Source organism: Acromyrmex echinatior, chromosome 15, assembly GCF_024713525.1.
Source record: "Acromyrmex echinatior isolate Ae372 chromosome 15, ASM2471352v2, whole genome shotgun sequence".
Lineage (NCBI taxonomy): Eukaryota > Metazoa > Arthropoda > Insecta > Hymenoptera > Formicidae > Acromyrmex > Acromyrmex echinatior.
Window position 1 is genome coordinate 10,334,038 of NC_141866.1, and position 27,995 is coordinate 10,362,032.

General features: G+C 35.6%; 1 protein-coding gene across 2 annotated transcripts; it reads right to left on the reverse strand.

Annotated features, from left to right (window-relative positions):
- On the reverse strand, positions 1-27,951 carry LOC105145746 (uncharacterized). Of its 2 annotated transcripts, none has more exons than XM_011055530.2 (7): positions 27,362-27,951; positions 16,086-16,209; positions 8,019-8,129; positions 6,497-6,634; positions 6,094-6,191; positions 5,222-5,387; positions 1-2,139 (listed from the first exon to the last, which is right to left on the reverse strand). In XM_011055530.2, exons 1-7 carry the CDS (start codon positions 27,485-27,487, stop codon positions 2,036-2,038), a joined length of 867 nt encoding a protein of 288 aa, XP_011053832.1. In that variant the 5' UTR covers positions 27,488-27,951; the 3' UTR covers positions 1-2,035. The 2 variants fall into 2 exon arrangements, with proteins under 2 accessions (XP_011053832.1, XP_011053830.1); XM_011055528.2 differs by lacking the exon at positions 5,222-5,387 and adding an exon at positions 4,939-5,104 and having other exon boundaries at positions 27,362-27,944.
- Positions 27,952-27,995: the final 44 nt, after the last annotated feature.

The window sequence follows — 27,995 nt, forward strand, 5'->3', positions numbered from 1 at the left end:
TTTGATATAAACTCCGTTATTTATTCTATTATTTAAGATCTTATAAATTTTCGCTAGTTTTACTTTTTATTTTAATCTTCTTATACTTGCGTTTTTTTATTTCTAAATCTTACTTAGCTTTATCACGTAATTACATATATTTAATTTAGTTATACTTCAAATTCTTCATATCTTTATAATATATAATCAATGTTGCATAATTTATATTCTCTTTTACAAAATATTGCTGTTGCTCACTTATAAGTAGCTAATAAAAAGCTATAAGGAGCTAATAAAAAATAAACTACTACGAGAGATAAATTAAAAGAGAAAGTATATATAGAGAGAGAGAGAGAGAGAGAGAGAGAGAGAGAGAGAGAGAGAGAGAGAGTGTGTGTGTGTGTGTGTGTGTGTGTGTGTGCGTGCGCGCGTATGTGAAGCAATCTGTATGGAAATGAAATCTATAGAGAGAAAGAGAAAGATAGGGAAAGAGAGCAATTCCAATTTAGTTTATTTGCTAAAAAAAAAATATATATATATAAAATAATTGTAATATTTTTCTTTACTTCCTAAACATCTTACATAGAAGTATCGATGTAATGAACCTTACAAAAATCAACATTATCAAAGAGCTATGTATTAGACGAACTTTGCGAATTGTTATCGCGTAACGATCCTAGTAGCACCATATATTACATAAACATTTATATTTTACGTTACGTAGATTGTATACGCCCGAGAAAATAGTTTTAACATTTTCAAATTGAATTTTTAATTTATTTAATCAAATTTCGCATCGTGCACGCACATCAACGGCTGGAACGATAGATTTTTATTGGAAGTACAATTAATATAAAGTGACCTGACCTATAATTTTCCTTCAAATCACTTATATTCTAATTACGTATGTCGATACTTTCAACTTAAATCTGTTGTTCCGAATTGGATTCGAAAGTGTTAAAACCAAGTTCGCGGTGCGAAAACAAATATTCTCGCGAAATCGCGATATTTATTTTTAGAGTCAGGATATTTATTTAATATTTGGTACTACCAAGGAGATGAGAGCGTTATGTCATTTTTCGCTTCGCTCGCTCGACAGTCCTCTTCTCGAAAGAGAAACTTGAGTTTCGATCGCGTTAAATAAATAATAATAAACGCGCGACGCCCATCGACGCGAGCCAAGCTTCTCGGATCTAAATTCAATCAACGTATGGTCGATCGAATCAATTACAAGACTCGTGACTGTTTTTACCGAGTTTCATCGAGGCGAGTAACGTCCATTAAATCCGGTGATCGCCCGATTGCATTTTCTGTCAGGCCTTCTCTTTTTGCCAGGGACCGTTACCATGATGAATGAATCACCCATGTAACGCTCGTTAATGGGAATGCGAGAAAGCTCGGTGAAACCGATCGGAGTCCGATGGAAACGATGTACGATGGGAACGCGTATCTCCCTTGCGATAAGCACACATGGGAAAGATGCGTGAGGGATGATTGATATCTTACTTATCGAACTGGAAAAATACAAAGTAATCTCGCTTCTAAAGTGTAATATACGCGTATTTTTTGAGCAACCGTCTCGCGCAAGTCGAGCTTCCCGAACAACGCGAACGTCCAAAAGATGCAGTAAAAAAAAGTCCAAAGGGAATCCCTCATTTTTCAGATTCCTTTTGGACTTCTCTCGGACATCTTTCGGATTTTCGTATTGCCTGGAATTTTTGCTTCTGGTCGGATGGAGTCAAACGATCGGTCTATCGCGGGAAGAAAAGAGCTATATTTTGGGGATCTCGTGGCGTTTTTACATTTCGCGTAATATCCGAAGCCACGAATTTTAAAATGAAATTCAATTTACGTTCGAGATCGACGCGATCGCTTCAGATCGATAGATCCTTTGCATCACGGAGCGCGATCACGGATCGACTTTGACGAGTTTCTCAGATTTCGTGTTTATTTTTGGTCCTCGTTCTGCTAAGTGATGCGAATTTTCGATGTTAGCGACGAGCACTGATGTGCTCGGGATACTTTCTTTCCATCGATGCCGATCGGCCGAGTTCCTTCAGTAATTGTAAGGCCCGTATTGGGAACCGTGATAATACGGTCCTGGATACGCCGCCGGTGCCGGATATCCGGCATACGCGTACTGCTGCTTCTGCGGGTACACTGGAAAATTAAAAAGATGATTAGATTTGAGCTGGCTTTTCTGCTAAAGGAAAATGTGCGATAAATGAGGCAACTAATTCTTAAAATTATAATATGGTCTAAACTCTGTTAAGATTAGTTTTATGGAAGTCTAAAGATGAAATATGTATATAAGGGGAACAAATGTTCACTACTTTTAAATAATACTAAATAAAGCGATGATTTGAATTTACTCTTTTACTTCGCAAACTATAAAGTGTATGGTATGTAGGTCATATGAGTATGGTATGTAATCATTAACAATATGTGCTTAACACATTGAATGCCGGTTCTAATTTGCTTGTCTCTCCGTCGATGCCAGAGGAATAATTTTCTTGAGGAGATAATTTTCTTATTTTATATTTTCTCTTTTACATTTATTTTAATTGTCTTCACCACATCTTTGAATAATTCATTAACCGAAAAATGCATTTATTCTAAATTTCTGAGCAGCCGACTTGTAGAAAAATTTTATCGTTGTAAAATGAGACATTTGTTTCTTTGTTCTACATGAATTCTGACACCAGTCAACGTATGGAACTGAATGCGCAAACACGGAAATTCTTTCACAACAAGAGGTCGATGGGTGTCGACGGAATGGAAAATTAGGCAAGTGTGTCGCTTTCGAGCATCTACTTCTAGATATCACTGTTTTTCCGTTCTTTTATTCAAAGAAAAAAACAATTATCTCACATGAACGTTTATTTTCGCGTGCTGTTTTCTAAAATTACTTGTAACATCGGACGATGAAGACTACATTACAGAGACTGCATCCAAATAAGTATCGTATTTTGCATAAAGGAAGTGATATGAAAAAGTTAAAAAATTTGTTATTTATTTTTTAAATAAAGTTCATGAAAAAGCAAAAAATTTCGAAACTTCTCACACACGCTAGATAATATAATTAATTACAATATTTTTGTTATTACGAAGAATATATTTATGTAATCTTATAAAAAATTCTTATCAATAAATCGATATCAATAAATGGATCTTTTTGATTGTAACTAATAGAGAAATACTCTTATTAGAAGAAATTTTTACAGTATAAATTATCTAACGGGAGGAAAAATATAATAGTGAAAACACAAATCACATCATGATTCGGTGTTGCGTTTTCATCGTAAAAATTTCGAAATGCATTTTTACGATGGTATGCAAGTCCATTCTATAATCTAGTCGATCATCCGGAGGAGAACTAGAAAGTTTCCTTCAGGATTAGAGCGTGACAGTACTCCGATCCGTAGCGGAAACAGAGCGTGAGGCTAACAAGTAAAAGTCTCGCGAGAATGAATATTGGTTCACGCGATATCAGTGCAATTTGATAATCGACCTGTCTAAATCCGCGTCAGATCAGAGTTGATCTCAATCGCTTTCGAATTATTATCCTCAATAATCACTTATTAACGAAATATAATTGTGCGTGATTATGAATGGCATTTATTACTTTTCAAAAGTACTTATTCATTTTTAATCTAGTTTTAATAAAAATCGTGAAAATATTAATAGAGGCATTTAAGTATTCAGTCATTTTCTACGCGGCTTCGCTCCTCCGATCAATTTAAAGAAGCTGAGAAAATTGTATAAAAAACGAAATTAAAAATCTTTCCATGCAATTTGCTGCAATTTTAAATTAATATTCATCGAACCAATTTTGCGTGATCTCATTTTTCGCATTTGCAAATTCGCAGCGAAAATGTTTTCATAACATTTCACCGGACTCTCTCATTGGTACAATTAACATTACATTACTCGAACGATATATAAACAGAAAAAGAGAGAGGGATTTTTTTATATACAAGGCATTATTGGGACCAAGTCTTTCGATTTGTGTTATGATTAAACAAGCAATTAGATTAATCTCATCTATATCGTCATTCAATTAGTCCACAAAATTTTTTCAACTTTGAATATATATATATATATATATATATATTACAACCGTTTACTAAAATATGTATATTCTCAATAATGGATAAGCTAAATCCTGAAATAAAAGGTTACAAATATTTATAGATAACAGTACTTATAAAATAATATGCTTGATCGTGCTAACGATAATTATTATGCGTTAATACGGAAGCGCTTGAGATAAACCGTAAAATACGTTATTGTATATTTACAAAAAGTAAGTAAAACTAGGGAAACCGTTTAATGACATCGTTTGCTTCCGTGTTGACGCTTCTCATTCGAGTGAATCCAGTTAGTATAATGACGAGGTGATCGTTACCCTCGTATCAAGGAACCTTGCTTCGTGTTCCTTGTAAGCCCGATGATTGTAAACTAAAGTTAGTAAAACACCCGATGCACGTGGAATCCGACGCGTGGTATTCCAAGCGATTTCTTCTTAGGAAGATTAGCCTCTATTACAAGATTAGCTTCAATTACAATCATAAAAATATATGAAGAACAATCTCAATGTTTTATCATATGTTTTAAATAATATCGTTGATTATTAGCTTCTATTTGAAATTAAGATAAAAATTATCAATTTAAGAAATCTTTCTTATAGTCTTTACGTATTATAATTTACTGATTATATATATATATATGTTATCTTATTAATGTAATATAACAGAGATTAGATCCAAAATTCTTAGATCACTTTTACTCAATTTTACTAAATTTTAAAAATAAATTGTTAATAATTTTTTTAAAAATCTCAACTTTCTATTGAAAATGAAGATCTTCTCCAAGAGTATCGCCGGATAATAGCACGCCAGTCGGATATTACCACGTGCCCTTATAAGTCGGCAAAAGCAATAGGTGTTAAATATGTACCAGGCATGAGGTACTGCATGTTCATCGCCTCCTCGCGCATTCTCTCGCCCCTCAAGCAAATCGCCGCGGCGCTAAACAAGATCGCGCTGACCAACGACCAACCGACGCCGACCCAAGCGACCACGTACGACCAGTCGTACGAGATTAGCGAGTTGTCTTTCAGGACCTAGACAGTTTTGCCCCCATGTGCCGTGCCGTGCCGTGCCGCGTCGGGCGTATATAACAAACAAAAAGAAAAAATACGGGACGAGTTAGTTTGGCCGTTTCATGGTTATCGTGTCACCTGGCATGATGTACTGAACGTTCTGGGCCTGCTCGCGAGCACGCTCCCTTCTTAGGCAGGATGCTGCGATCAGGAATAGCGTCATTGTGCCCAGACACGTAGCTACCCCCAGCCAGGCGAGGTAAAACGACCAGTCGTACCATTGCGCCGTATTGTCCCTTAAAACCTGTGGGCAAAATTTCATCAAAATCTGCTGCGTACGATTACATCTGTCACCTTGGTCACGTGGAAATTCTTGGTTCGATCAGATGCCTGGAAGAATCTTTCTCTGATGGGAGATAAGCGAAATTTATCTCTGTATCTCCATTGCATTTATTGTGATTACTGTGTTCTACAAGATTAACTAGCAATCCACTTCAATTGCACCACAGGGAATTTTTTTGGTTCTTTATACAAGAAAATGTGCTCGACAGTGAGTGATTTCATTAAAAAAATTATAATATTGTATTTGAAAAAATTTTTATGTATTTTGCTTAATTGATCAATTGCAGATGACATTTAGATATTCATGCGTATATAAATAATTTAGATGACTTATAAAGATGAAATGAAAGCTGAGGCAATTTCAGTTAATATTCTATTAACATATAGATTCCTAGTCTTTTGGTGCGATTGACATAATAATTAACAACAATTTTTAACATTTTATAGAGCATTTCGATATTATATTACTAAAAAAAGAAGTGTTTAATTTTAAAATATTAAAACGTTTTATTCTTATCTCTGTTTTTTAAATACTTAAAGATGTTTTAGTTTTAAATTTTTTCAATAAACAAAACACTATGTGTTTCGATTTAAAACGTTAAAAATTGAAATATCTTATTATTCAACATTTAGTTTCGAAAGAAAATAAAATTACTTGGAGTACTTACGTTGCTCCATTGCTGATAATATTCCTCTCCGACGATTTTTTCTTTTTCATAATACTCGACGCCATGCCAGAGGCCCATACCACCAGCACTCAGTAGACCTGCACAATATAAATAGATATATTCTAGTAATATCATATTATATATACGTATAAAAAGTTTTCTGAATTTTAGACATGCTCGCGAATTTACGATTCAATCTTTTCAAACGATCGCTGTCTATAAATTTTATTTGCGAATTTTGATTCGAAATACCGTATCGTTTCCAATAAAACATGTTCACTTTCTTCATATAACAATCTCATGCAATACTCGAAAGTATCCGTTTATAAATATTTAATTCCGAAAAACAACAAAAGAGAACGTTGGGTAAACTCTGAAAAAACATCTTGGGAAGTATACTGACAGGCGAATAACATTAGAATTGCTGTAGCCGTGATGTTCCCTGCTGATCTTCTCCAGCAGCCCACTACTCCTGTCCAGAATGCCGAAAATATCGCAAGAAAGGCGACCATGAATAGAGCTATCACGGATCTCCCCATATCTGCGATAATGATAAAAAATTTTAACGTGCAGTTACGTCACTCGTGCATGCATTGCGATAAAAGAATTACGTCTTCTGTTTCTATATTAATGAAAAATTTATGAAGTTTGATGAAATGAATGTTTTTATGTTTTTATATATGTGTTGTGTGTGTTTTTCCTCCAAGTGTATCGTTCATACGTTGCCAAGTCAATCGTTAGTAAACTTTCCATTCCCGCATAGCAATGTGAATTTTAAAATGTCTGTAATATTATTTATATCCAATATTATTTATATCATAATGTTTGTTTCTGTTAATATAGATTAACATTAATCTCGGTTCAATTTACTCTTCATCTTTTTCTAATTCTTAGAACTGAAAAAAAATGAAGAAATATAAATTGAATCAAGATTAAAGTTTATCTGCATTAGAAACGGGGGGATAAGAGATATTAGGAAGTTTTTGCAACAATGTCGTCTAGATACGGTGAATGCTAGTTACATTTATCCTTTTCTTAATTAATTATTAAGAAGAAGATAATCTGACCTTAGTGTTCATCGTATCTGGATACACGGTATTGCAAAAACTCCCTAATGTCTCACATAGGATTAATTTTTACAATGTCGCCTTTTAATATATGTAATATACATAAATGTATGAAATATTCATACATATACAGAGTGTAACTGAAATAACGCCCATTAATCATATAGTGTTATTCCTAATAAAAAACTGAGACAAAAAGTCCTCTATCATTTTGCAATTTTCGCATTATTTTTTTCAGTTACCCAATGAATAAAATGTCTAAAATCGACGTATAAGACAGCTTTAAGATATTTTTAAGAGTTTTTTAAGAAAAATCTTCAAAATATTTCATAAAGAACACGGAAAGATATCTTAAAATTGTCTTATATTTATCGATTTTATTTATTTATTTGGCAATATTTGGAAATTAATATCTCGTTAACTATTGCGAAAATTGCAAAATGATAGAGGACTTTTCGACTCAGTTTTTTATTAGGAATAATATTGATTGAGTGGGCGTTATTTCAGTTACACCCTGTATATTAGGTGTACAAATTAATTCGGTGCCTTTATCGATGACTTTATTTATCGAGTCAAAACGCCAAGTTTCTTCCGCGAAGGTATTCATCAGTTGCCCGAAAGGTGTAAAGTCATCAAAAACAATGGAGAGATTATTTCGAATATTAAGTGTGTACTTATCCTTAGTGTGAGTAACTTTGAATTATGAAAAAAAAGGCAAATTAATTTGTACATCTAATAAATTAAATACACTACATAGAAATTTGATATTTTAATTTTTTTTACATTCAAGGTAAACTTAAAATTGTCAATTATAATATACACCAAGTATATTAATAAAATTGATCGCGCTATACTTACGTAATCGTGTCATGGCATCGTCAGAGAAGCCTCTGGTTTGGTTTTCTTCATCGGGAATGAAATAATCAATATTCATGCAATGTGTCTCCACGGGGCTCAGATAAGTTTCGACTGTAATAAAAAAAAAACAATGATCATGATCGAATATAAAAATGATATGAACGCACGTTACAACGCACGTTACTATAAAATTATATTGTAAGTCATGAACATAGTTTTTTATTTACTTGAAATTACATTATTTTTCTACAATAGCAAAAAAAACTTGTGCTCCTCATTTTTGTTTGCGAAAATTTATTAATATCACTTAAAAAATATTTTCTCCTCAAAACATTATGAGTTCGCAAATTGCCTTTAACAATTATGAGAAGTAAGAAATGTTTCACCAAGTGGTGCGCGCATATTATACTCTACACTTAATTGGCTAATCATCACCGACGTTCTCATTTCACCAACCGCACAGACACGTGAATCAACGTTCATCTAACGGATGATTACGACATCCAGAATCGAGACGCATTCTAAGCGAGATAAATGCGGAATTCTAGTGAACCGCGAAATGACATTTACATTACACTTGTGAAGATATTACATTAAAGATCCACTTCGTTCAAGAACGAAATATGATTTATTATAATTTGTTACTAAATCAGAATAAAAAAAAGAATAAATAAGAATTAAAAAAAAAAATGAATTGGAATGAAGGAATTTCACATAAGATATTTTTCTAGTCAGAGCCTGAGAATTTGCAGATATTTTCATTTTATCAACTTCTTTTGGAAATATGTACATTTTGGAGATTCTAAGGATAGGATATTTATATGTATACAATACAGAATATCTTAAAAATCTTTCATTGTGATTTCCTATAGATATGTATATAATGAACGACTAAGTGCTGATCGTTACATCCGTTTATTCTCCGGTTGCAAGCGGAGGAGGCGCGAGGAGGCGCGAGGGATCCTTGAAGGTGCATTTATTAGATATCCTCAGGGGATCATGTTCCATGGGGAATTTACTACTGGGATTTATCAGTGTTTCATGATCCCACAGCCCCGGCAGCGTCAACGAGCGTGCGTCTCGAGAAGCATGCGACCCAGAATGCAGCGCTATCACCGGGCGCGAAGTGTGCGGTATGTCTTTACCTGTATACCCTGCAGGAGGGGACTTGCGCTTGGTCTTTCGGCTCTTCGGCTCTTTTACAACGGTACTCCTTCAATGAATCCTAATCCATGAAACCCCACCTCAGCACGTAGGAAAAAGTTGTAAAGCGACCGCGCTTTCGCGATTCCTTTTCCTGGTGAACGTCCTCTTTGATAAACCGAGACAATCGAAATTATTGCGTTCAACAGAAAAGGCCTTACTGTTGTGAAATTTTTTAATATGATTGATTTTGTCCTTAATTCCTCTCATTGAATCTAAATATATACATCTAAATATATGTAAAATTGTATAGGTGCAAAGATACTTTTTCTACTGAATGTGTATAAGACATTGATAATTGTCCATCAAAAGCAGTGTCCTCAAAAAGCCCTCGTGAACTTTTGATTAATTAGATCAGTGTCTTTAATGAGATTCAAGGAGGAATTTTTTAGCGAGAACATATTCGAACGAAATTTTGCTCGAGGATTTGAAATTAAAGTTTTGCACTAATTTCGAGATAAATAATATTTTTTCCTTTGGATATTGTGTATTTTATTTTTCAATTGTAGATTCAATTCTCCTTCGATAGTTGATTGCTGTTTTTTGTTTCATTCTTTAGTTGTGATTGAGTGAAAGTCTTCCGTTGAAAAGAACTGTTGGAAGTAACAAACGGAACTAATTTCAGTTTTTTTTTTTTTTTAATTATTACGATTTCGCTCAAATTTTTCAGACAGTCAACTGACAGTCAACGTTCCGTTATTTATTTTCGCGAAAAATCCTGTGTTCTCAAAAAGAACTCCAGAATTATTAATATATCTTGATATCCTCATTAATGAAAATTATATTTAAATTCTATAATAAGGATATTACACTTTTTTTTTTCATTCAAGTTTTATACATACAATATATATAGCGAGAATCATTCGATCAATTTGACACGCAAAATTCCGTTATCGTTGGACCGGAAGTGAATTTTTCCGGAGGTAGGTATAACTTCATGATCAACCTCCTCAAGGAAACGTACCGTTCGAAATATTTAAGATTCAGGCGACGGACGTTTCCTCGACTCTTTTTGAATCTAGTTTCGCCTAAACGAAATAAGGCGCCATGCCAAGATCGTTGACTCGCGCCTAACTGTACACGCGCTACACTCCTCGCCATTCCGGAAGAGGAATCGTCGGCGACGGTGGCGATGCCGAGCGACCGCGGTCGGCGAGCCCTCGTACTTTTCATCGCGCATCGCGCATCGTCGCGTGATACGAGCGATACCGGCAGGTAGATAAAAGAAACCGGTCGTTGACTGGTTTCTTCGGATTTTTCACGTGTGCATTCGCAATCACACATGGTGACCTCGATTTTCGGCGCTGACCGACGCGACAACGGTATACAAGAGCGTGATGCAAAGTCATCCATAAAAATCCCACGTAATGTGAAATATTATCCAGTAGAGATTATCCAGTTGAGCAGACATGTCCCCAAGAATAAAAAGGATATCTTAAAGTTTGAATGTGATACGTACATAAGGAATTACAGGGGGGGGAGGGGGAGGGGAGGGGGCGATAAAATATATTTCTATATAAAATATAGAACGTGTTAAAATATCAAAGGATATATTTAATACGAAAAAATTCGATTTTTAAAGTTAAATTTTGTAATTCCTCACTTAATATTATTCACAAAATCAACTGCACGTTTGTTTTGGTTTCTTCCCACTGCAAAGGTCAAACACAAATCACGCGACCCTAATAAATCGAAGCTGCCGGAAACAGATCGCCGGAAGAAAACGGCGTGCCGAAACCGATAAGGTCGTCCCCGGCGAATACCTCGGTCGACGAACGGTACCGCGATATACGAGTGATGCATTGATCATTTTGATTGTTTTCCAGCCAAGCGACGAGAACAAACACGAAGGAACCTTTTATGCGTCTGGCAATTTCTTCGTTCTTCGGACAGACCATTGCGGATCGAACGACCGATAGAATCGATTCTCACCGATCCAGCCTTGATACACTCGCCTTTCTTCGCCGTTTATTCTGATCCCACGATACCTGCCGAACAGGTACATTTACCGGCGCGGCGAGAGCGTATTTTCGTTCGTGAACCCGGTGAGAAAGCATTGTCTCCGCCACCTTCAACATCCGCTTTGTCGGAACGCTCACATTTTATCCAAATCAAATCGTCTAGTTTAATCGCTAACCCTGGTGTCGTTTACCGTGACTATTCCGAGATCTACAGAAGTTTCTGTCTCTTTCTCTCGAAGACAGACACAGGTGTTATGTAGGATAACGAGGGAGATTACATTCATGTTGTCCAACTAATGAAGACGAGGCGACTTGTCACTTTACCGCTACACCGTTGTGTATAAGAAAGTAACTGATCGTTGCAGTCTTGACATCCTGACCGTCGGGATTTTGGGACAGCAATTTCACCTGTCCGCAATTTTTAGCAGAGAAGTTTTGCGCACGTAAGGCTTTGGAAGGAAGCCTTATCTCTTGCGATATTTTGCGAAGTCACGCGAAAGAAGTTTATCCCAATAAAATATAACTAAATGTGTATTATAGAAATATATTTTAATGACCATTATGATTGATATTTACAAAGTGGCGCACGAAATGACATACCATTTGACATACCATTTACGTATAATTAATAATACATTTATTTTTAACAAAATTCACACTTAACAGAATTTCTACGAAATACAGAAATTGTGTTCCAAAATTCACTGTTATTGCTGAAAACTTACAGTGTACGTAATGCTTGGTCCACAACTCTACTTTAAGAGACCTTAAGTTATAAGTTGAAAGAGATTAAGATCCAGTTCCACAACTCACAGTTAACTCTTAACTGAGGTTCAACTTATTCATTACCTCTTTCTAATTCTAGAATTGGAAAGAGATGAGAAACAAGTTAAACCTCGGTTAAGAATTAACTGTGAACTGTGGAACTGGATCTAAGTGACAATAATTTCTATCTTTAAACTGTTTAAAAGCATAAATTCTGTGATCGATCGTCACTTACAACTTAGAGCTTACGACTTACGGCCTCTTAAAGCAAGATTATGACTTACGTAAATTATAATTTTCATTAGCAGTGAATGTTAAAACAGCTAGAATTTGCTCTTACACAATTTAAAAACCGATACTCCACGAATATAGTTTTAATGAAATAATAAAAATAGTACGACATTTTATATGCCACTTTGTATTAATTTTCATTTTACAAGTTTTATTCAAGCGCATCTAATCTCAATGACTACTTTATTCCATTTTTTGATCAATCCTATCTAGAGAAATCTCGATCGTAACATGTGACATCGACACACTTTCCTCGCGTTCACCTCAGAATTTTACTGAACACTAAGCATCGCTTCTTCCCTACGATGATTCGCTATTGTGCGAACAACAATAGATTTTATGAGCTCCCTAATATATGCTCGCATCTACACGGCTAGCCATAAAGTACGTTTTCACTTCGTAGCGCACAACGCGTTTTCCCTTCCCGTTCGAAGAATGCGCAACCTGAAACTTCCGGAAGAACTGGAATCACCTGTACCGCGACTTGTATGAAAAGTATACTCGCACGTGTATCTTTCTCCTTTTTTTTTCTTCTTCTTTTAATCTCTGGGTCGCCATGTTGAGAATCGAAACGTGACTTCACTCGCTCGACGTTTTCGAAAATCTAATCCGAAATCTCGATTTCGCGGATAATTGTATGCTTTATCAGACTGTTCAATGTAATACAAAAAGAGATTTCAAAAGTTAATTCTAGAATATGTGTGGCTCTAAAAATAGACATTATCTAAGACGACTTGTACTAACTTGTAACTTCTGGAACTGAAGAGCAAAGTGTGCTGTTTTGCATTCATGATTGTATATTCTTCTTTTATTAGAGTATAATCTAAAATTAGGTCTTATTACGTTACATCTTCTACTTTACATTCCTTGCATAACACGACACGTAGACACAGAAGACCATTTACATATTTATTATATGATATTTTTGTCGTTTAATGAAACCGATCTGCGATTGCAGCACAATTCGATCGTATGCAATGCACGTCCTCGCGACGCTGATGCTTGCATAGTAATTTCAGATTATTATTACGTCATGGAATGAACATTGCATGATCATCGAGATAAAAGTCGATTCGTATGGCGTAAAAAAATTTTTCATCGTGTATATTGATACATTATTCTAATCCACTTTTAGAATTCTCGTATTTAGAATGTATATGCATTCCAGAAAACGCGATAGATTTTTAATCTGAAACATTACTTATATATTATATCAATTATAGAGAGAAACTTTAGGATTAAAATTGATTTTTCCAATACCAATTTATTTTAATTGTTAGTTTAATTGTCTTTCTTTACTTAGAGACAAAATTTATTTAATAAAAGAACGATTAAATTTAATAATTATCGAAGGAACTGATTAGACCAACCAATTTGATCGGACAGCCTTAATATCTTAATTTATACTTTGTGACCTAGATTTGTATCAAAATTCATTTAATCGGCACATATTTCCTGAATGAAACGATGAACATCAGAGTCATTATATGAGATTATGATTATAATCGGGTTAATTACCTTGATTACGGATTTAATTACATTCTCTGTTAATTTCAAATTATGTATCATCGCGTTTTATTACGTATAACTGCGTTTATGTATCATTGCAGTTACGTCTCATTCTTAATTGGTTTAATTATCTACAAAGACAAACATTGTCGAGTTCCTTCGTTTATTATCTTAAAAGTACGTGATACCTCGCTGAACATTTCTGTACGACATATAAATACCATGCGTCATTACCGTAGAAAGTTTCTAATTGGAAAGGCGTTCCAAGCCATAGAGCGTTATACACGATGCGAAGTTACGCACGGGGAGTAAGATTTGATCACATCCTTGTGCGTAACATGCGTGCTTTTATTCCGGGTTTAAATACCTTAAATGTTGGATTCAAGGCAAGACTCTAATTTAATGGTATCTTCTTTTTAAAATCGACGCTACTCTACCATGTCCTTTCTCTTATAACTTATACTTTAAAGTATTTAAACTTTTATCTTATATAAACTTTAAGAATTAGTCTCTATATTTTAGGAAAAGAGATTTTTTTTTAAAATACTACAAAAATAAATTTGCATTTATATCCGGCAAAATTTTTCGAGGAAACTTTATCCTCTTTGCTCACAATCAACCGAAGCTTACACGCAGCTTGTGTTTCCAAAGCATTAACGCGAGCGATTGGCCGATCGATTGGCACGTCGGCTGTTTCGCAACAACTGTGATCGCAACGGTCCACTTACGATGTGCGCTCTGAAAGAAAAAAGATCACCAGAGTCCTCGAATCCGGCAAGTCTTATCGTTTATTAAATAATTGAAGACAAGGATTCTCGCGGTCGATACCAATGTAAAAACTTCGCGCAATTTGATTCGAAGGTAGAATTTCCGTATTTCCGTTATTACTTCCTTCGAAATAGTGTCTGAAAAACCGCGGTGATCGTTTACACGATCATTTTTATTGATTTGTTGAAAAACAAAATAAAACAGCTAGCAGATATACCTGATGCGTTACTTCGTGGCGAATCGACTTTATTTTATGTGTTTCTGTTCATCATAAGTTCATTCGATAATTTTACGTACAATTTATAAAATAATTTAATCCCTTTGATTTTTTTTTACAGTTAAGATAAATAAATTTTTTTAATATTTCGCCAAATTAGGAATTTGTTTAAGAGTTTCCACTATAGGATTTTATTGCTTACAGAAATCTAATACTGACCAATTTATTACTGAAAGACTATAATAAATTACTACTAATTTGGAGTACTAAAAGCACTGAACAACAATGCTTTTAATATTTAAAATAAATAACTTACTAATAAATTGTCTTTTTAGTATTAAACTGATCAGTATTAGATTTTTGTAAGGATTTAACTTGAAAGCAAGCGAATGCTTTAAGCCTATTCTACAATGTGCTTTTTGTTTCCTGTTTTTTTTTCTCCTTTGCAACCATTTTATCGACAATTGTATTTCTTGCTATATATTTCTTGTTTCTTTCGAAGTTCGTTAACTTTTATCTCGAGCGATATAAAACAAAAAACCAGATAAAAAGCAAAAAAACAAGATGTAAATAACAAAAAGCAAGAAACAGGGAACAAAAAACACACAGACTTTAATATCTGTATTTTTTTCTTAGGTAATTGGATCTCAATAAACAAGAAAGAAAGCGTTGGTATTTTATGATCCATTGCGTTGATATTTTTCATATAAAAACATAACGCTTGGCTATGTGAATCCTAGGATGAGAAAGCGCTGTGAGATACACCGGCGGAGTGAAAATGTACCTTTCTCCAAAGATTGTGCGCGTCTGTGCGACTGATTATAAACTGTTAACCTATTACGTCGAATCGGATAACCTACGACATTACGAGATCATAACGTAGAAAGTTTCTTAAAGGCCGCGTAAGAGGTGTCGTTGAACGAGGAACTCGGAAGAATTTGTCGATCCTTATACGATTATTACGGATACCGATCAAAGGCGGATAAGACGCCAGTCCAATTCTTTGCAATTTTCATTATTTGACGTAATTATATAACCTGTCTGCTGACAATGTACTATAAAAATAATAATGTAAATAATTGCATGTTATAAGCAATTTAAAAATTTTTCCGTAACCACCAATATGGAATGATAAAATGCACAAAGTGATGTTGATCTTAATAGTAAATAATTGAATGGTTGATTAAAAGAAAATATTCGTCAAATAAAAAATGACATTTATCGAAATAATTATTAAATCTGCAAATCGTCTCTAAATCTATTCAGGATCTATTCACGCCAAGTTCCTCACAACTTTTATTAAATCATGCATAATGATTAATTACTAAATGAACTCTGCTTGGGAATTCTTACCCGTTGGTGGTCTCTCTTTAGGATAGCATATCCTAAATAGACCTTGAGTCCTTGTGAAGTAATAATATTTCATGTTCATTTGTTCCACCAAATGGCTTTGTTCGGCATGCTTGCTCGCGTATTGCTGTAACAGAAAGAAAAAAATTCCTTGAGCGTCAAGTGTTCAGTTTTAATATTCAACGAAAGTTATACAAAATGCATTATTAACGATGATGAAGTGAAAGGGCAAGAACAAAGTCGCGACGAATAATTCGCCTTGTTGGAGAGAGCTACCGGACGTGTGTTTGCGAATGCAGATGAAGTATATACGCGCTCTTCCTTTCGCGAAAATGTTATTATCGTTAGAAAGTAAGAATACCACGTTCTTGTGATAGAACATCTGTTAGAATCTCTCCCTCTCGCGTTTTTAGCGAAAGAGATGGCGAGCAGCTTTGCCTTCTCAGGATTTATTCTAAATCCTAGTTAATTGGAATTCACGCGAAACTATTTCAAGACTTAATTATAAAAATCCATGGGGCTGAAAATGAACGATATTAAAACGAATTAGTGATATAAAAATCTGTATAATAAATCATAGCGCGATTGATGCTCAAGTTTCGTGAGTTTTGCAATTATATTAAAAAATTGCCGATGGATGAAATTACGAGTAGAGAAAACGACGCCCGCTTTATTTCACGTCACTTCGAGACGTCGATATTCCTCGAAGAGCCCGCCCATGAAGACCATAAGAATCCATATAGAGAGCGTTTACTCGTGCGTATCGACAAGCAAGTTGTTCCGTGCTTTCTTACGTTCGACTTCACACATATCGTCCTCGAAATTTAATGGAATTTCAGATCGCGTAGTAGGCGTGCGTCGATTTTTCGCCTCCATCGGCAGCGGTCCTTCATGGTTGATAGTCTCGCACCGATTCGGCGGGACTCGTCCTCGGCGAGCAGACATCAATGTCGGCTTGAAATCGTTACGATCTATTTTCTAGAAAGTTCTTCTTCGATTTCCCGATTCAACGTCTGGTAGAAAGTATAATGATATATCGCGCTATATACGCGGGAAATCTTAACGCATGAATCGCGATCGTCGCGTCGGCGTCGGCGACAGAAAGAAACATTTCCGCGAGTTGAAAACGCGTGCTCTTTCTTTTTGTATACATGAGTCACTTCCCACGAGGCATTTCGCTCGATCTGTTATCCGCCGATTGCTGATAAAAGGTACCACTGTTTCGCGAAAGCGTTTCTTTCAACGCTCCCAGTCGGTTTCATAAACAATATCAACAGCTCTACGCGGTCTCCGCACAGAGCCGTTTCCACTTGATGGAAAAAAATGTATTAAATTTTAATAAAGATTTGTTTGAATAGTACTAACTTATCATTTACGATAGATAAATGTTTGATAAATAAAAAAAATAATAGTTGAATCAAATTAACCCCTTTATCTTGTATTTAAATATAACATTACATTGTAATGTACGGTCATGGACAGAATGGTTGCAATATTTTTTTTCAATGAGTTTTGGAATAGCCTGCTCATCAAGCGATTGATTTTTATTTATGGATCTATAAGTAAGAACCAATCGATGAGCAGGCTGCATTGCAAGTCTCATTGAAAAAAAAGTGTTACAAGTTACAACCGTTCTGACTGTACTGTATTTAATGTACGACTGTACATTAAATTTGAAGACGTTATCTGTTTAAATTATTTTTTCTATCGATGTTATCTGAAATCAGATGTATATAATAATGTTGGAAAAATAGTCAAATTTTTTAAAGAAATTAATATTGAGAGGTAAGAATTATTTATGTTAAAATGCTCTTAGCTTGAACTTGAAAACAGTTTTTTAACATGATTCCATTAAAGTCAGGTTTGAAAGAGTTAAAGATTTTTGTATCAAATAGATATACGTTAAATTTATAAATATTTATTAAAAATTAGCATTTTTTTTTTTCAGTGTAGTTACACTATTTGTTCAACTTATTTTGGAAGATCAGTTTTTATGATCTGCACATTTTAATTCCCTAATTGTATTAAAAGATTGTTGAAATCAGAATTGTTTTCGCTGAAGGAAAATCAATCTCAAAACATCGATTAGATTGTCAAACATTAGCGACGATATATTTATTACTACAATTTTTATAATAAACCGCTTATTTTTTTATTAAGAAATGTAAACTTTACTTTGTTCTGTAGCAGTGAAAAAAAAATCTAAAAAAATATCAAATTTACGAGTAGGAAATGTAGTCGAAGTTTTATCGCTCTCAAAGCGATTGGTTTATGCGGATACGTGCCTTTGTTACACAGAAAGCAGAAACACGTTCGCGTTGCGTCTGTCAACAGCAACGTCATGTTATTTCTGAAATTCCACTGCCCACGTTTTTCCTCGATTACCAACAGATAATCGTACGAGCGTGACGTACATCGCTGATGCAAGTCTCGATTCAACCTTGGTGAACACCCATGCATGTTCTGAACAATTCTCTCGAAAGAACGCGCAAGGTAGATGATGTACGTTCGCTAGAACGTGTCATTTTATTGTTCTACGTAGACCAAGTAACTTTGTAATTCATGACAAATCCATTAACACAAATTGCATTATTTTTGTTTCTATTGTATTATTGAAACTACTAAGAACCATCGTGATCGACAAACACTCCTAGATGTAAAATCATGAGAGAGAGAAAAGAGGTTCAGTCAAGTTTTCTCATTAATCGCAATCTTAATAGAATTTTGACGAAATATTTTAAAGAATTTTGAAAGAGAAATATTAATTTTTGTCTGTAAAATGTATAGGAATACTCAACTTAAGAAAATGTGTTTTTCTGCGAGCAATAGGTTTGAAAATGCAACACGTAAATCCTCTCTCGTGACGGTACATATCATTTACGCAGAATTAGCGTCACTCGAGATTAGCGAGGAAAGGAAGAAAGGAGAATTTCAATGAATCCTAGTCTCGTCTAGGCCACGCCATTCTGCTTTCACGTTGTTATTTCAACCATTGCTCGTCTCGAATAGCGCGGGAATATCGTTGAGCTCGTCTGATTTCTTTGACATAGAAAGGAAAACCCCTCTTGGGATTCACAATGAAGATAATTATAATGTCAACTATATTATGATAATTATATTATCAAATGAAGAGTTTCAACTCCCATGTGTCTTTCGAGAAATATTTCCTGTAGCATTTTGTCGGTGATTTCGTGAAATCATATTTTCTACATTCTCATCGTATTTCTACCGTAATTGTTCCACGTCAGCAGCGTTGATTTTAGATATATCTTCAATTCGTCGTGACATTTTAACGCAATGGTTGTAGCTAATGATTGTATTCTGGTATGGCGTTTTCATTAGCGGAGGAAAGCGTGATAATTATTGCAACAGTTAAAAGCGATTATGCAAAATACTTGGGTATGCTCGCGGAAATGGACAAAGGATAGCTTTCACTCAACTTGTCGTTCTCGTCCTCGTTTCTGGTATCGAACAAATTGTTATCGACGCCGCCTATATATCAGTTGGTGTAAATTGTCGGGGCATTATCGGTTCGGTTACGGATTCGCGTTAAAAAGGGAGGCCCGTTCACCTCGTACGCGAGATTTTTAGCTAACAAGTTATGTTATGTTGCGTATGGCAACTTTCATTTGAATTTTTCCTCACTGCCGACTAGCTAGCTTATTGGCTGATCGTGTCGCGATCGTTTTTCCAACTCTGTGTGACTTATGATTACACAACTCCCCGCTAAATTTGAATAATTCGCCGTCGCGCATCGATTATTTGAAGGGATCGATTATGAACAATACGGATTTGCACAGGCATCACTATCATTTGAATGACAATTGATGTAATTTACCTTATTTCCGGATGCTTCTAAAGATTTTGTTGCATTAATCTGTCACGCCGAACGGCGAAACGATGCCATAAAATTATTCAATTGACAAATGCAATACTCGTCGATATCCTCGCAACATCGAACAATTCATAACTCAGAGAGTTTAATTTCTTGTTCATAAATTATTTTTTTTAACGTTGAGCAATAGAAATTCTTACATATTTCAATACTTATATACCGGGCATGCACAGTCAAATCCTTCTTATAAATATAGATTTTAAAATTTATTTAACAAAGGTAAAAATTTTGTATATATCGTGAGGGACTATCAGAGTTTAGCTAGTTAACGTTCACTAATTTAAATAATCATGTAATCATTCAAATAATATAAAGTTCTGATACCCCCCCTCACGATATATATTATATTTGAATTGTTATTCATTAGAGCTTATTGTAATACATTATTAAATTGTTAAGAATTTTATGTTACCTTTTTTATTATAAAACAATTAGCAAAACTATAAAAGTATATTAAGTTATAACGTATATAAACGATTTTATTTCAATAGACATTTTCAACTAATAGTCTTAAATTTTTGCTCGGTAGTGTATATTACTCAACACACAAATACTATACTTAATCCGACTTTTGCACAACTTGTCTGTATTGAATACGATCAATGTGACACATTGATTACTATATTGGCTGAAATGTTTTTGCTTTCTACATCTGTCTTCTTATATAAACTCGTGCAGCATGTTGCCGTTCGATGGCGATAAAAATCGAACGCTTTTCTCAAATATCACAAAATCTGGGTGGCATAGATTAAATGAATTATACCGCGTATTGAAAATGGTTGTTTCCGGAAGCGAAATTCGTAAAGTCGCGAACGTTGCACGATGAAAGACGCATCGTCGGGTTCACAGGGACATCTCTGTCGATGGATTCGGACAGAACAGGAAGCATACTCGTGCAATACTCGAGTTTCTCCGAATTGTTTCGCGCCACGAAGTCGCGTTACGCCATTCAACGTCTTTAAAAAGCGCCGCAGATTGCGAGCCGCGGCCTTGAAGAGTCCTCCACATACCACGATCCCTTTAACTTATCGATTACGATCGTGTCTCAATTCTTCGTTAAGAAACATGACTTGTTGGCGAAATAACTGGCGTGACGTGATTTCGTACTTTGTTAATATGTGTATATTTTTTTTCACCCAATATTTATAAATGCGCTGCATTTATGGTACGCGTCAGTTTGCGTTTAAATGGTCTCGAACTCATTTAAAAGTATTATTATTTAAAAATATTCGCTCGCTTTCTTTGAGCGGATTACAATTTCTCAAATATTATCCTGTTTCTCCGCTTATCTTGATGTCGGACAAGAATATCGAAGTGAATTCAGGTGCGCGCATTCCTTTCCTCGCGCGCCCAGCTCGCCACGTCACCTTCATTCTCGAATGAAAGTACAGCGACTATACTTGATGAATATAATGCCGCGTAAGGCGCTACTGTATATGCAGGATGAGTGTTAAACGGACGCCTTTATGGCCATCCGAACAAGCGAGAATACGCGAACGATGTAATCAGCTCATGCCAACGCAACCGAGCCGTCCTCGCGGGCAGGATAATAATATTACACATCGCGTAAACACGCGCGAGAGTTCATTACGAGTAATTCATTATTAAAGCGGGAGCGGCAAGGTGAAAATTACCGCGCAGTCGTAGATACAAGCATCGGATTTATACAAAGCTGAGAAAAATATAATATCTCGCACGTAGGTACATGTGAAATTAAATGTTTTAATTGCTTTTTTTCTTGAACGTAACAAAGCAACATGGAATCATTAATTCGTAGAACTGATTCGACTTTTGTAATCTTGTAACTATACAATGGCCTATAGCCAGAAATAATGTTTCAATTAAAAATCTCGAATGTTATAGTCCTATCAATCAGCGATCTTTCCTCTAAATATCATCGTTTATCTTTCTGTTTTTATTTTTAAATGTCAAGAAGAAATGTCAAAGTATCAGGAAGTAATTCACTTTTTTCATAATATTTTCGAGTATATATAAACATGTATAGTATATAAGAATTTATTCTATAAGAATTTATAGACACGGTCCACTTGATACTGCAAATATTTCGAAATAATTTTTAATTGCCTAATTAATCAAATTTTTTTCTTTCGATTAATCAAATCAAATACTTTGAAACATTTGTAAAGTGGAACGCATTCTATCTTTCATTACGCAATTCAACGAGGACGGAATATGTGAAACCGTTAAGGCGATTATAACTCATTCATTTTGTTAAGATCGTCCTTCGAAAAATCGTATTTATAGTCAGGCCTTACATTTAAGGCTTCCTTAAATTTATCTTTAGGTGCTCAGTAGTCAATGAAATAATTCGTAGAGCTAAGTCTAATAAGGTCTGACTATGAATACGCCCGAGTAGAAATTTGATCCTACTTTCAATCTCTTTCAACCTTATAAACTTATTTTGATGCTTCAACAATCAAATAGTACTTCTTTTAATATTACTTAATCTACAGCTTCTATATTTAGAAAACTAAAAATAGGAAATTTTCCAATAATTGCCATTTACAGACTCAACATAGGAGCTCAATTCATTAGATTAGAACCTATTATAAATTTCTAGAGTCTACATACATCCTAAAAAAACAACAAAGATTCAAAGTAGGATGAAAATTTCGACTCGGGCGGGCATTTATATAATAGTCTCCTCAGCTGAAGAGAATCTCCGTCATTGACGGAGTTTCGTTAATGTTGAGAATTTACGCGCATTTTCCCGTTAATCGACGGCTACCTCGCGTGCTGACGAGGTCGCATCGCGGGGTACGCGGGGGCTGTAGAATTATCACCTCGCGTGCGTGCCACTCGCAGCGGAATAGGCATTGGAACTTGGAACATGCATCCGCTCGCGCCTACTCTCGTCGGCGGTCAGGATGCGCTCGGCGATGGCGACATAACTGTACGCGGCGGTTCTCCCGACACCTTCTCGTCACTCGGGCGAGGAAGCAAGCTTAACCGATCGTCCAGGTCCGGGAATCGCGCGGTTTCCTGACGCGCGAAAGAAAATAACAGAGCGTCACGCTGCGTCGCGAGAATCCCTCGAATCAAATACTGCGCATCCATCTTCGTCGAGAAGTGGATCAGTGGGTGATCTATCGGTCAATCTCTAATCGTACAAAACTATTGGTCCACCAGAATCAATGCGTAAATATTTTAATAAAGACACTCGACTGAGGTGGAAAGTTTAATAGAGAGAGAATTAGCTACCAGCATTCATAAGTCCTAAAAGAGTCCCATATGGGATTTCGATAAAGTATCAGTTTTCAATTTGTAACGAAATTTTGCTGATTACAAAGAGGAACTATTAGAACGGGATCCTTAGGGATCCTAAAAGTCCAGGTGGAATTTCAGTAGAATGTCAAATAAGCTAAAAAATGAAGAGAATTTTGATACTATAGGAAACTGATTGAATACGGCGTAACCTTTGTGAATTTCAATTGTTTGAGATAAAATGGAATCAATCACATCTCGTGAAAATGAGATATGGGCGAATTCTTCAGTCGCGCGCGACTGTCCATTTGCGCGGATTTGCTCTCTCTTGCGTGAATCCCGATATTCAACGGAAGCTCATCTGTCGTCTCTCGATTCTCGCGCAAAAGGACATATATGCGTGTATATGTGCAGCCACGTGATCGGTGCACCAAACAAAACTCGTTGAGTCAACGCGCTGAGAATGGGCGCGGCTCGGAATGTCGATCGTTCTGAAGGTACGGAAGGAGAGATGGGTTGGGAGATCGAGACAGGAAAGAAAGAAAGAAGAGAGGAGAGGAGAGCCGTCCCAGCTGGGTCGAGAGAAAGAGAAAAGTGCAAAAAGGAATGGGATACTCGCGAAATGAGATTCCGCTAACGAGATAATCTGATTTAATCGGCGGCGAGCTTCAGCTGCTTAGAACGACCTCGTTAATAACGTCAAAGACAAGAGGTGCATAAGTGATGAGTTTCTTCGCGAAAAATAAAAATTATTATGAAGGCTGAATCCTTCTCTGCGAGTTGGAAATCATCAATCGCGAAGCAGTTGGACGAATTCGTTGTACAATATTCGTTGTATACTATAATCATTCATACCGAATGGATGTGGCGGCACCTACATGCTGGATGACGTATAGAATGTCCACGTGCCTGTTATTTAATAATTCCTATTCTTATATACATCCATGGATATGATTTTTGCGTTGTGCAGGAAGTTACATCACATTGGAATATTTCGCGTGCTGCGTTTTGCGTCAAGTCGTGGCGTAATCACGTAACTCGCGACGCCAACGAATCGATTTATCATCCTATTAAAAAGTTTCTTATGTTAGAACTAAAAATTGTGATGCTGTCAAAAAAGAATACTACAAAAGATTTAAATTTAAATCAACCGAGAGAAACGCAAAAACGTTCAAATTTATTATTGTTTCAAAAAACCTATTACTAGAAAAGAAAATTGTTCGAACATACGAAAAAGACGTGTGATTACTTCATTTAAACAAATATAAAGTTAATTACATCAGTTGCAATCGTTTTGATATATGGCTTTTTAAATCATTGAATAAATGACACGATCAATTGCATTAAATATTTAAAGTGTTTGATTAACTTGATATTTTTGTTATAAAAAAGATAATAGATTAACTTCAGTTAATTAGATAACGTAAACCTCTCAGTGTCGTCTTTAATATTCAAGGTCTGCCATGTTCAAGTTAAGTGAAGTCTCTTGTTTCTTAAAAGAATTAATTAAAGACTTTTAAGCATCCCTCGCTAATATTCTTTTCAACTAGGAGTTTTTTAATTACCGCTGACATCTCGATTCCACGGAGAACTCGTGAGAACAACGTCCGACTTTCAACGACCCTACCCTTAGAGGGTAAACTTGACCTTCGACCCGTACATTCACCCATAAGAAGGACGGCGGAAGCCTATGGGGAATTCTACTTCCTATTTTCCCCTTCGTGAGGAAGAGCACATTTCTCTTTGAACCTCTAATAGAGATTACGCAATCTTTCCATTAATTAATGCTACTTTTCGCTAGCTTCGCTAATTAATAGTTATTTGTAGCGGCCCTGTTTCTAATTATTCGATTGTAGTATATTTCAATTAACAAAATCGTTGTGTGTGGAATAATTTTTTATATCCCTCCTTCCAACAATAAATTACGAACGTCTTAAAATTACTGACGTTTCGAAAAAGCAAAGAAATTACAGACAGAAGTCGTGGGTTTTATTTCGTTGTCGAAATTCTTCTATGCGAGAATTCGATAATATCGCTGCGCATATCTTCGCAACTCTTTGTTTCTATGAATTATCCCGAGATAAGAACTTGCTTTTTTCTTCCATTGAGTGCTTCTATTTGCTTTCTAACATTAATTTATTTAATTATACTTTTCCCATTAAGCAATCGTGAAAATTTTCGTAGTTATCGTAAAAATGAATGAAACTATGTGAACCTTTTAATATGAAATGTTGAATTAATTTAATTAACAGCTTAATCTTTAAATAACTTTAAGTAATTGTATATTTTGACGTGTTTATTTTAAATATAGTTCATCGTTTAAACTGATTGTGGTTACTCGAAAGTACTATATAATAGTAACGATAACACATCATTATATAGAAATTACTATAATGGACCGTTGACTCATTATAGATCGATATAAATATCTGTTGTGTGGTCAGAAATGAGATTATAACGATGTCGGAAATTGTACCCATTAATGCGATTACGTGTCACTATGCACAAACGCAAAAACTACAAAATTGTCGTTATCATTGAAAATAAAGGGGATTGGCGAAAGCCCAAGGATCACAGCTGTGCCGCAGTTTTTTTTTTGTAGCACATTGTATTCACATCCTCAAGGATGCGGAGGAAGTAGAAGAAATTAGATTCACGAGCACGGGCGGCTGATGACAGCTTCGGTCGCCAGAAGTAACGAGATTCGGATGGGATTTAACTTCTGGCAGGAAGATGTCCATTTTCATAAATGATCGAAGCGCTCTTTCAGCACAGGGGCTGTCCGCGTGTGCAGCACTTTCATTAGAATTTGCATAAGGATTCTGTACTGAGATGAGAGCACAGAATCCTACAGTATGGAGAGAAGAGCATCCGCTACCAAACTGAATTAAGCTTCAATGACGTTGATAACGCAACGTCGCGAAAATCCATCATCAGATCCCACGCTTTCGCAATCCACTTTAATTTTTTTTTTCAATGCCTCAAATTGCATACATTAATATAACGCGAGTCCTTGCAAACGAACAATTTCCATTGTGATGCGTTCTCATAAGAGATTCTTCAAAGCGCGTGTACGTAGAATGCTTCATGGCAAAGTCACGTGTTTTATTTACCGGTTGTCGAAATCTCTTCTCGGCCCAAGAATTCAAGGATGCCATATCTTCACGATTTTTTCTGTGAATTATCTTGAGATAAAAATTTGTTCTTTCTTCCCTTGAACACAGGAAAGACATAATGGAAAAGAATGAATTTTATTTGAAATCTTGATGTCATGGAACGATATGTCATTTTTCTGGGTTGTTTTTATTGCTTTAGAAAAATTGGTTACGGTAATATTTCAAATCACACTCAATGCGTTTCTTTGGAATGAGAATTCTTTTACATGATCACATAAAAGAAAATGCAGCGAATGCTTCTTGAGAAAAACTGCGAGAAGCGAAAGAATTTGTTTAAAATAAAAATATAAGTAGAAATGTATTTTATATGCATCCATAAGTTTGTAATAAAATACACACATTAAATTGATTATATTTTTATCAAAGCAGTATATATTATGACGAATATCCTTTTTTACTCGGATACTTATTTTTTCGGATATTTCTAAAGAGTAAAGCCCTTATAATTAAAATCTAGTGTTTAATTAATTTTGCATCCAACAATTATGTCCATTTCATTTCCAGTAAAGATTAATTTTAATCTTGATATAATTTATTTACTACTTTTCTAATTCTCTAAGAATTAGAGAGTACAAACCGAATCTCTTAAAAGTGGTAGAATGCGATAACATGAAATCACTTTGTTCCTTTCCCTTTTCCTTCCATTTTTAGAAAAGGATATTTGGAAAAGGGAAAGGAAGGCGTTGATCAAACGGTATATATATTCAAAATTCGAATGTAATTCGATTTATTAGCTTTTATGTTGAAAATACTTATATGAAAATATATCTCAGCGTAGAAATATACTAGAACTTCGAATACATGTATTATTTGACAAATATTTTTTTTTAATGGAAAGGTAAAGAAGCAAAGTGATTTATGTTATTGCGCGTTTTTTTTACTTTTGAGAGATATATCTCACTACGTAGATATATTTCACTGAGTGAAATCTCGATAGGCAGGATCGACGGATATTCCTGTCAATATCAAAACCTGATACGAACCTGGATCTGAGCGCGCTTGACCTCGGTGTAGAGCCAGTTGTCCGTGGAGAAGGCGATCGCCAGCAGAGCAGTGGCGATTATACCGGTTATGGTGGCAAGAGACAGCGTCACTGCGGAGCACGGCATCTTGATATTTTATCTTCGATATCTTTTCTCGTTCTCTCCTTTCTCTCTTCTTCGTCGAATATCCTCGGTCTCTCTTTTTCTCTCGTCTCTTCCGTTAGCTTCACCTCGCACTCACCGCGATTACGTGGTGATTATTGCTACCGACTGTATGTGGGCATCAGCGCGAAGATGAAGCTGCCATGAAGCGCACCACGAACTGCGAAGAGGAGAGCTGGACCACGGGGGGATTTTGGAGAACGCGGGCACGCGGCTCTCTCGATCTTGCTCGATCTCACGCGAGCACCGGGGGATGAAAAGAGATTCGATAGCGGGGAATCAGGGGGAGGAAGGGCCTCTTCAACTGCCTCTGTGCGTAATATCCACGTACTTCGCTGTCCTTCAGGATGCGCACTTCGTCGCGATGCACATCACACCACCATTCCAGTCACAACGGCAACGATACTAACGGCTTGACTCCCGACTCACCTCGAAGGAAAGCCAGCCGGAGAGCCGGCCGAGAGAGCAAGGA

Coding starts and splice junctions, on each gene's coding strand:
- LOC105145746 (XM_011055530.2), bottom strand. CDS start 27,487: ATGCCGTGCTCCGCAGTGACGCTGTCTCTTGCCACCATAACCGGTATA. Junction 6,192..6,496: donor AATTCTAATGTTATTCGCCT/GTCAGTATACTT, acceptor TATATTGTGCAG/GTCTACTGAGTGCTGGTGGT. Junction 2,140..5,221: donor CGTTCAGTACATCATGCCAG/GTGACACGATAA, acceptor TTAATTTTCCAG/TGTACCCGCAGAAGCAGCAG.